The sequence below is a fragment of the Betta splendens genome, chromosome 9, assembly GCF_900634795.4.
Source record: "Betta splendens chromosome 9, fBetSpl5.4, whole genome shotgun sequence".
In the NCBI taxonomy this organism is placed as follows: Eukaryota; Metazoa; Chordata; class Actinopteri; order Anabantiformes; family Osphronemidae; genus Betta; species Betta splendens.
Genome location: NC_040889.2, coordinates 10550627 through 10561976, shown reverse-complemented (window position 1 = coordinate 10561976; position 11350 = coordinate 10550627). Strand labels below are relative to the sequence as shown.

Here is an 11350-nt window from a genome sequence, read left to right as displayed (position 1 = left end):
GGCGATGCGTTGGAGGTATGTGGAGTTTGCCGGCGACGGCGCGTGTTTCTGTGAGTTCACCTGTAGCTTAAACTACGGGTTATGTGGGTCAGCGCAGGGTTGTTCCGTATTTCTATGTCTGCTTACTAATTTAATTAATTTAATTTGCTGTGTGGCTCAGGACAGAGATGCCTTTCTTCGAAAAATCTGGTGCTCGTACCCAAGTAAGACAAAATTATATGATATGTAGGTGGATGCAGTATATCACAGATCACACAACACTGAACGAGGCACAAGAACACATCTGGAGCCCGGCAATAACATGTCAACAGAGATTAAACTAGTTTATTATTTTCAAAGAGGAAAAAAATTACGAAAACAAAAAGCAGTCATATTTTACACTAGTGATTATTATTAAATTTTTACAACCATTCAGTCTGCATAACATAAAGAAATAATTCTACATCTTTCCTTTGTATTTTTGGTACTCTGATTTATACATACAAATAACAAATACAGGAACTTTTTTTCACAATGCATATAATCTGTGGGCAGGAAGAAAGTCTTTCAGGTGATCAAAAGTGTGTGAGTGTGTGTGTCTGCGTGTGTGTGTATTCATCTGTGCATCAACACAAACCAATTGCCCGAGACCTATAGCACATTCAAAAAAAAAAAGAAACCAGAAGAGAGACGCCTGCAGCTACAGCCGCTGACTCTCAGCAAACTTAATGCAACACATTTCACGTGGGCCACAACCGAGGCCTGCCCTTTCGTTAAAGTCTCTCGTCGCCGCTTCTCGCCTCCTCCTCGCTTCCTCCTCGCTTCGCCTCGTTCCTCCTGGACTCAGAGGTGTGTCCTCACCCCTCCGCTCGGCAAGTGGCTACACCTGCTGCGACTCGTACCCTTTCTCGTCTCGTCGTTAGCTGCCCACTGGCATGTTTCCTTTTTTTTCTCCATACTTAATTAAAAAGTCTTCATTAAATGTGTTGTATTTCATACAATTTGTACAAATATATTCAACGTCTGACCCTCCTCACCTATAGCGAGAAGAGAAGTGTGTGTGGGGGGAGGGGGGTCCTGTTATACAGGTGCAAGGTAAAGAGAGGCAGGCTGGGAAATTAAGGATTAAAGGACAGGGTGCAGAGTTTTGCGATGCTCGTGTGGGAAAGGTGGTTCTTTGTACACAAATGGAGCTCCTTATCGTGAGGATCAGCTGGGAGTGTGGGGGGGGGCAGCCTCGATGTGGAAATGTTCTTTCTCTCCCGGGTTAGGGGAAAAACAAATCTTTCCCCTGGAGGTCAGTGCGCCACAGTCAAGTCAGGTCTGCAAAGCATTCACGTCGCAGAGGTACATTTGATTGTTATAAAAATAAAATACAACCGATGAAGAAGGAGCCTGGTGCCTGCTGTTCTTGGAGACGGGACGGGGGGGGGGGCTTGGGTCGGGCTGAGAAGCGCTTTACTGTCTTGTAGGTGGGAGCGGGTCAGCAGAGGTACCGTGAGGTGGAGGTGGAGGGGCCGGTCGGTGGGGGGGGGGTCTGCGGGGAGGTCTAGCCCATGGCTGTGACCATACTGGAAGGGTGGTGCGGCGCGAACGGGAGGCTGGAGGAAGGGTGCATTGGCGTGGGGGTGGTCAGCATGTGGCTGGAGTGCGAGAAGGGGGGGAAGGAGGACATGTGGCGGGACAGGGCGGCCGGGCTGAAGGAGCTGCTCTTGTCCATCAGGCTCTTGGAGAAGTCGTCCATGTTGTCTTGGGACTTTTTGCTCTTCTTGGACTTGCTGGACATCTTCCTGTTCCTGGTCTGGATGCCTTCCTTCTTCATGGTCAGAGGTCGGTTAATCTGCTCTCGAAAGGAGACAGAAAAGTTTGTACATTAATATTTTGTCACAGTGGATTGGGAGAGAAAAGTGATGATGCCAGTGGTTCTTAGGCCAGCGAGAGATGCGGTGAGGGTTGGCGTTTTAACTGGAGGCTGTTGGAGACATAATGTCATGTAATGGAGTGTAAAATGGCGTTCACGAGGCAAACGTCACTCGTGAGTACGCGTGTGTGTTCCGGGGCGGATTTAAATGTTGATTCCTTTAAGCTGGACTGTATCCTCAGACTGACCGTGCCAGCAAGAAACAGAGAGAGAAGGGAAGGATGGAGGGGTGGGGGGGGGGGGGGGGGGGGGGGGGGGGGTGTTGTAAGCAGAAGAGACAGGGAGACGGAGAAGGGCCTGGCAGCGAGCGCAGCCGGTCGACCACGGAGAACACATGGCCGTGACGCCTGCCGGCGACGGCCAAGTCCTCCTCTCCACCCCCCACCCCCCCGGCCGCGTGGACGCCGCCTGGCCAGCGCGGCCTCGCCTGCTATATTCCAGCACAGGTTTTACCCGGGAACGAGAGCTGGATGATGGAATTCCGGCTGTGGGCAGGATTACGCGGGGAGGCGGATGGGGCCGACCGGCTTCCTGATCTTTCTGAGCGCTTCTTCCCGGGGAAACGGAAGCAGGGATTTCTCCGTCGCTGTCTGAGAAACTGGGCTTTTTTTTTTTTTTTTTTAAAGCAGAATGGCCTCAGCGATCACTGGGCAGAGGTCTTTGCTGCTTCCCCCGGTGATGTGGTTTCGGTCTCCGCCGGTGGCCGGCCAGGAGGGGGGGGGGGGCGCTCTGCTCTTGGACACCGACTCGTACCTGCGGCCACTGACCCTCAGCACGTTGAGCGAAGCTGAAGCCGGCGCTGTGGCCCACGTGAGCGCCGCGCCGCCTTTCACCTCCTCTCCCCCGCCGCCGGCAGCTAACCACCTCAAACCTCAGCCCCCGTGCGCAGACGTCAAAGCCGAACGCGCCGCGATGCAAAGATGAGACAGACGAGACGAGCAGGACTTTCACACATGGTGAGAAACCCCCGATTAGTAAAAAAGACTCTGCTTTGGGGGCATTGACACCATCTCGTGTCTGTGGCTTCTTCTCTGCTCTCACAAGCTTTTAATCTGAGCTGAACTACGGCGCCAGCGCGACCATCAGGTGTTTTAGGGAGCGCGCGCAGGCCAGCGGAGACTCGGCTAAAGGCGCCATGAGGAATGTGGAAGTTGTTTCAAAGGGAGCGAGTCCCCAACAGGAGCCTGGCTTTACCAAAATAAACCTATTTCACAAGTGTCCCAAGGTCAGAGTCGGTTCAAATGCTAAAACATGACTGGGAGATATCATTGTTGTCTCCTTTTTCACCTTGGTTTGGATCTGCCTGTGAAGAAGAGCTGTCTGCCCAAAGCATCATGGGAAAGCGACTGTGACTAGCAGGCCTCACCTTCCACGCAGGCTCATGGAGGATAGGCCGCCTTTATCTGTAGTCTGTGACAGGGGGAAATATTACCTACATGTGGCCTCAGAGCAGTTAGCCTGCTGATTATTATTATTAGTTTCAGCCACAATGGCTGTTTGATTAAAAGTGACACATTTGCGCATAGGAGGGGGAGGGAGGGGGAGATAAGCGAGTCCCTGGGGTCCTCAGATGGAGCATGTGAAATGATGTGGCGAGGCTCTAACCAGCCCAAAACGAATCAGACGGATTGGTGGTCAGAGGGGGACTCCGAGTCCCTGGCGCGCTTGGAACCAAAAGGAAAAAAAACGGCCCTGGAAATTAATCGAATTTTAATTAAGCTCCATCTTTAATATTCAAAAGCGAGGCGGCTTCGGGCATAGTTCACTTCGGTCTTATACATTTTAGATTCGCTCCTACTGCCAATAAGTCTTATTAATTCTACAGTATTTGTTATCGCCGCGCCCCGGAAACTCTCTGCAGGGACGAGTCGGATAAAATATTCAGAGGAGCGGTGGAAAGGTGCCCAGCAGGACGCGGGGGGGAAGAAACGGAGCGCGGGAGGAATAAATATTCAGCACGGGCCGCGATGGCTCGGGGAGATCTCCTATGAAGGTTTATTACTTACATTGTGCAGTTTAAAGTACAGGCCGCAGGCGTTGCACACCGGGTCCCCGTTGGCGTTTCTCCGCCACAGCGTCGTCGTCGTGGTCTGACAGTTGGCGCACGACGTCCCTGCACGCCTGGCTGCGGACTGCACGACAACACAGGAGACGTCACGCGACTGCGTAATAACCCAATCAACGTGAAGGCTTATTCAGACACATCCGACAACCACGGATCCAGGGCTGCCGTTTCTGAAGCTGTCTACCATGGAAATGCAGGTTAAAATTGACTTGTGCGCGGACATTTGTGAACTCTGACTGCCCGGACGCCCCGTGGCACCGCTCCGGGGGCGTCTCACCAGCATCTGAGGAGAAATGCGGGGGTTTTAAATGCGTCACGAGGAATTTGGTGCTGGAGTCTTTCTCTTTTATGTCTTTGTGCGCAGCTGGCAGCCCTGTATACATGGCAGCATTCACAGCAGAGAAAAGACAAGTGTATTACAGATGAAATACATTCTTCTTTCTTTTGAACATGCATTAGAACATGTCCTCAATCAAGATTTATATTTTGACTTCGTAACCAATCTCAGTCTCGGCCATAGACATTCATTTTTTTTACATCGAGTCAAGCTGAAAATAGTTTAAAATAAAGACAGAAATACCAAAAACAGAGCTGCTTTCACTCAGACTATAAATAGCGTCATAGAGAACATACCTCCTGGAGAATAAATATTTACAGAAGACATAAAAGCAGGGCCTTGGAATGGGAGAGCTATTGAATCTGATTAGCTTTACCCTGAAAGTGCCTGTTTGTGCCACGAGGCTCGCTTTAAATGACGTAAAACAATCGAAATGCAAAAAAAAGGAGGAAAGTGGATATGATCACAGAGGCTTTGAAAGACGATGATTCCTGTGCTCTTAAATACAACAGCGATGAGAACAGAATTACTAAATATATGATGCAATGAAATGATCCATATGGCAGCTGCACGCCGATTAAAAGCGCATTTCTTTTTATAAAATGATGATATTCCTGGCGCCCTGCAGGCTGCCAGACGTTTCATCCTGACACGGTGAAAGTCGTGTCTTCTCGTGGATTTAGCTGCCTGCCTGCCTGCCTCACAGTCTGCTGCAGCGGCCTGACATTGATGTTCTAATCTCTAAAAACAATCAATAAACAGGTGACCGCAGAGGACACGCCGACGTATAGGACTACATTATCTCTGCCAGGCATTTCCAATTATGCTCGTGACGCGGCCTAATAACCCCTGCTGCGGTGCGCAGAGAATAGCCAAGCAGGCTGGGGGAATAAGCCCACTAATATGATGTGTGAATTATGACTCGCTGAAATCCTTAATTTACGCTCTCTTCCATTTTGTGAAAATTCCCTCTTTATGATATTTCCGCGCCGTGGCGTTAACTGAGCCATAGGCGCGTCTTCAGAGCGGCGCGTCACGGCTCCCTGACCCACTTTCTGCCTCCCCCTGTACGTGTTATTGCAATTTGTCCTAATCTTTGACCCACATATTTAGAGCACGAGGTCAAAAGTCGCGTGGCAATTACCCGTAGCCGAGCACCCGTCGCGTTTTAACGCGGAGATTATAACACTAAACAACCTGAAGTCGTGGCTTTGTGCTGACCTGGCAGCGACTCTGCAGCCTTTATGTTTTGACTGGGGAAACGGGCTGTGTTGTTTAAAGCGACTTATCTGCGCTGCTCAGATATCCGGCAGCGCTTTCCTGGCCGGTCGGGTTTTCACATTAGAGGCGAGGCCCAGAGCAGGACTAGACGAGACTGGACTGCACAGCCATCTTTGCCTCGAAAGACTCGTCTTCTATATATTTTTTTCTGAGAGAACGTAGGGGAACTCCTCTAAAGCTCATAAGAGATGCAGCTCCGAGGAGAGGGGCTTTCCCTTTAATATCTGCAAAAAGAGCTCCACCTGAAGCACAACACTTGCAAAAGTAGCATAGATGTGTGTCATGAATACACTAGTCTATAGGATGGAGCTCGCTGCGGGCTTGAACGCAGGCCTATTAGAGGCAATGCTTGTCCAAAAATACACATGGGGCCTATTGTTGGTAACAGAGTCAATGACAGTTTTGCAAATAAAAATAGCATCGTCATTGCATTTAAAAAAAATGTGCAGTTTTTCTATGGTAGTATCTGAAAACAGAGACCTGCACTTGTCGAGTCAATTTCCTGCAGCTAAAAGGCCTACTTCTTCCTGGATAGGGGAAAAACAGAGAGAGAGACGGAAATGTCATCAATAGAGAGATGTGGTAGAGACGTACCAGCCGCCGCTTGGGCTTGATGAGAGGGCGATTCTGCCCGTTCATCTTGTGATAGAGTCCGCAGGCGTTACACAGATAGTGACCCGTACCGTCCCGCCTCCACAGCGGAGTCGACGTGGCCCCGCAGTTCACACACTCTCTACCTTCTGCAAGAGCCGACGCACACAAACGCACGCGCGCGCACACACACACACACACACGCACACAGACACACACACAGAACATGGACACAAGGCCCAGGTCAGTAGGTCCTTTAAGATTTGTCCACAAACATTTTCATACATCAAAGTTATGCTGAGAATAAAAACAAGGTTAGTGGAATAAAATGCAACATTTTAATAATACGCAAAAATATGCCTAGAAATTTTTACACAACAACATCAATAATGGCAATAATAAATATTTACTTTTACTGCAGCATTTATGCTTCTAACACACACGCGCACGCGCGCTAAACGCTGATTAGTTTAGATAATGCGTAATGTAACAGTTGCGATAAGGTCCATAAGGCAGAAACTATAACAAATAAATAAAATAAAACATAAACATTTAAGATAAGTGAGCAGGACTTTTACGCTATTTAAAAAATAATTTAGTCCGTGACAATTATTCTTTAATTTAAAGGTTTTGTAAAACAGGTTATATTTCTCTCATTAATTATTATTATTATTAATAATAATAGGTTTCTTTTGTATTGACATTAAGGGGGTGTTGGGCTTTGACTGGCACTTCTCTAGTGACACCGACAGGTGAAGCGCGCACTAACAGTTTGATTAAATTATGAGGGTCTGAAACTGAAACAAGGGAGCTGCACTCACACTCGGATTATTTGAAAGCAGAGACCCACACAGGGCTTTTGTGCGACGACGAGAGCTTTTTGCATTTCATGCAGCCGCACTTCCCCCTTTTTTCGTGCAGCAAACGCGCTCGCAGCCCGACTTCTTGTTCGCAAAGAGAAAAGCGTCGGGCTGCGTTCAAATGTGACAGACATGCAAGCACCTGGACAAGTGTGTGTTTGTTTCTTTCTTTCTTTTTTCTGCCTGTTTTGGCAAGAGACGTCGCCGCTGAAATCAAACAGGAACTGTGTCGGATCCAGTGCATGTGACGTGAGAAAAAAAAAGCGGCCTCTGCAATGCAGATTTTCTCCTGCACAAGGTTTCTGATCTTTAAAAAAAAGCGCCTTAGCGCTTTCTCTGAATTGTTAAGTTCATTCACCGCGCACGCTGCGCTGATGAACTCATTAAGATGAAGATTTTCCTCAGATCGGGAAAAATCTTTAAATGCACTTCATCCTCAAATTAAAATCTTTTTTTATTTGTATTAACGGTCCTGTACATGATGCTGAATAATCCCGATGATATGCATCAACTAATCCACTGTTTTCTATACTCCCATCAAAGCCGCTGATATTAATCTCATTACAGAAAACTGGTTTTCAGCTGCGCAGCAATAACCTTTAAAATAATTACCCCCTTACAATTTGGAAATGTCTCCCCTGACTGTCTCGCTCTCTCTCTCACTCACTCTCTCGCTGGTTCGTGCGTCCTGCCCCAGCGACGGCTCACCCGCTTTTTTCCCTGTGAATGAACGAGCAGCATCCGGTGCTCTACCGCTGGGTAAACAATGCAACTGTGGCGTGCACTGGTCTGACAGTAATGGGATTATCTTAAACATATAAACGGGGCGACACAGCCCAAAGAGCTGGCTTCCCCCCTGTCTCTCTCTCTCCCCCCTTGCTCTGCGCGCGTTGGTGCAGAGGAAGATGAAAAAACTGACCCAAATTAATTTTTAGCGTTCGAAATGGGAACTCGTTTGCGTCATAATGATTTCATTCTGCTAGGAAAATGTTTCCAGTGGGGGCTGGAAAATAGTTTTGTTTTTTCTTAATTGTGGTTTATTTCTCCGCCCTAAAATATTCAGTCGTGTGTGATATTTTCTTTTTGCGTCAGGGTATTTATTTATTTGTATTATTGCCCTAAAAATCCTATTATTAATATTATCATTATTATTATTCATTACTATAATTATAATTATATGATGAAAGGAGTTTTGAGGCGCCTGTTGCCCGTATGGCCTTTAACCTCCATGGGGGAGCTTTTTTATTCGCTACATAAATTTAAACATGGCTGATCATTAAGGCTGCAAATCTGGGGAATGATGTTAGATTAAAAGGGAATGTAATAAATCGCACGCCTACCTGAACAGGACCTTGTTTTTGGTCTTGTTTTGGAACCATAACTAGAAGATGACCCACCTATCAGGCTACTTGGTGGGAAGAGGCCTGGGCCGTATTCAGGGACATAGGGTGGGTATGTGGCGATGGGGTGGTGGGCAGAGGATGACCCTGCTCCGATTGATGCCACGCTCCGGCTTTGAGCGGACTCCAGTTTCATACTCTCGGCCAGGGTCACCTGGTACTTTATGCATTCTTTGTCCTCCTGCCGCCCGGAGCTGCTGGAGCCCGGGGTGGATATGCCGGGGTCCGGGGATACATCCTTCGGAGGGTCGGGGGGAACGTGAAGAGGTGCGGACTGGAGTGGCCGGTGGACAGGGAGGAAGAGGAGGCCGGGGGGTAGACGGATAGGCTGGCCGGGAGCCGTGGTGCAGCGGGTTCTTGGGGAAGGGGCTCAGGTTCCACGGAGAAGTGCTGTGGTGCGGGGGGATGCCTTTGCCCCCCTCCAGCCAAGGCAGAGAGCTGTGCAGTAATGAGGGACGGCACACCTGGCTACCTGAGGCAGCACACAAACACAAGAAAGCGTTACAATCTGTAGCATCAGTGAGTGCCCATCAATTCTTTAGTCAATTAGAAACGTCAGTGTACAGATTCCGGCCTGAAAGCAGCGATGAAACCGATGACGAGGACGATTTGCGCACAGATTTTACCAGACGCGTTCAGGTCAGTTTAGAATGAATTCTCACATGGCCGCGTCCCGATTTGATTTACGTCCAGTGGCCCAGTGAAATGTCCGCCTTTGAACGGCGTGTTGCTTTGTTCAAATCAAATTTGAGCCGCTCCTGTGTAGCTTCGCTGCCGCGTACGTGCGTAATTGTACCCTTTACCTTTTTCCTTGAACGGGCCTTGATACAGCAACGGAGATGTTGTGGGTTAAGAGCTCCACCAGAAACTATTTCGAGATCAAGCGTTCAGGAAGTCAAAAGTACAATATAAGAAACTCCACACACGACATTTAGATTATTAATATCGCGGTTGCGCAAAGATAAATATTGTGCACGCGCTCTGAAGCGAACACATGCGTCTGAGCGTTACCAAAATATTCCAGGTGTGTGTGACTTCGGTGCCAACGCATATATTTGTTTAAATCCGTAACTCGATTGATCCAGAGCGCAAACTACGCACGGGCTTTTCAAAACCTTTGACATATGAGTCAGCTGCCTGTTTTTGTATGTTTCTGATCGGGAATAGACACTGATATATGCGGTAAACAGAAACCAGTGACAGACAGAGGTAAACTATATATATTTACGACGTGGTTTCACAACACTTAAGCTCTCGTTGTTTTTAGGCAAAGCCATCTCAGGCCAAAACCGAAACCTGGTCTGGGTCGCAGTCAGATAATACAAATAATTCCAAACACAGTGGCAGTAATTGAGTCTTTGCTGCTCGGATGAATTACGCACCGAGGTCTAAGCAGGATAATGTGCACATTATTAAATAAAAGGCCTAAAGAGGCCGTTTACTTACTGTGTGGAGGAGGAGGATACCTCTGGACGGCTCGGACAGGGTTTCCATAGTATGGGGGGACGTGGTTCCCCTGTCCATCGATATTAAACAGTACATCCACATCGTCAGCGAGGGGATACTGCGAAGGGTCCATGTATGAGTGGCTGAGGCCGGGGTGATGTGAGCCGGGATGCTGCTCGTTCAACACCGCGGGGTGATGGCTCATCCATCGTGGCTGATCCGCACTTACTTCCATCGCGTCGCTTATTTTTTTTTTGCTTTTGTCTTTAGCAAATGTTCATGCAGGCGGGCGAAAAGCGGCACAAGTCACAAGACAAGAAATAATCAGTCCTAAATCCGTTTTTGTTAAATCCACAGGTTCCGCGCTTGCTTCCGATCACCTGGAGACAGAGGGGAGAATTTATTGTCTTGTTTTCACAAATGCGTTCACACACGTTGCGTCTTAGACAGGCAGGAGGCTGAAGCGCCTGGAAATGCACCCGATTTTTAAAATAAGGCTATTTGAACATTAAACATACCCCACATTACAACTGCAACAGAGGTGTTGTCATATAAATACGTCCAAAATGGAATCCGGTCCCACGGAGAGTTCCTGAACTTCTTCCTCTTAGAAAAAAAAAAATGTCAGCGTTTCAGCCCGGTTCAACAAGTAGTGGAGGCTTGTTCGGGCGCGGGGCTTGTTTTCAGTGGACGGCCTCGCTGCACACTGACCAGCACCAGCAAGTTAAACTCACTGATCAAATCTGTGTTTGTGCGCAGTTGTAGCCCTCTCCATTAACGCCGCTCCTCTCTCTCTCTCTTCCTCTCTCGGTCTGTGTCGCGCTCGCTCGCTCACCCTTGCTCTACCTCTCTCTTGCTCTCTCTTTCCAGCCCCCTTTTTTTTTTACAGTGAAGGCATTCTTTCAGGATGGCGCCAGGCAGCTCAATGCTTGCAGACAGCTGTGGCGCGACGCAACTTAAGGAGGGTCTGTCAGTGTCATCAGTTAAAGGGGGAGGGGCTTGCCCTAATTGAATATAACGTGGGCCAGGAAAGACGCAGACGTGCCTCAAATATTTTTTTTTCCTGACAGAGGTTGTTTAAAATTATATATTTTAAATAAATTATAAAAAGTAGAAACCTAAGCAATATCCTCGCCCACTCTTACACACGGAAACGCAATGAAACGCACAATACGACAGGAAGTTAAAAAGGCATCCTAAAAAATATATCAAAGTTAAATTAAAATAAGTAATCAAGAAATTTCGAAATATTATATTTACACGTCAAAAGACATCAACAAAATAATTGTATGCATTAAACATTGCAAAAGGAATTGGTCTTTATCCGTGCATTTATCACGGCACCGACTGAAGTCAGCACTTTCTTCTTTTTGCTCGTGCACAAGCGTAGAAAGAGAAGAAAGGGAGACTGCAGCAGAGCCTGTTGCTCTGGGCCAATGGCAGGTTGCGGGACAGTTACGCTCTTAAAAT

General features: G+C 47.9%; 1 protein-coding gene across 1 annotated transcript; it reads right to left on the bottom strand.

Annotated features, from left to right (window-relative positions):
- Nucleotides 1–297: 297 nt before the first annotated feature.
- On the bottom strand, nt 298–10822 carry gata3 (GATA binding protein 3). Its single transcript, XM_029160898.2, is given in 8 exon segments — nt 298–1819; nt 3907–4032; nt 6178–6323; nt 8375–8683; nt 8686–8772; nt 8775–8906; nt 9881–10260; nt 10399–10822. Coding segments are annotated over 7 exon segments (1326 nt in total). The 5' UTR covers nt 10116–10260; nt 10399–10822; the 3' UTR covers nt 298–1528.
- Between the last annotated feature and the right edge of the window lie 528 nt (nt 10823–11350).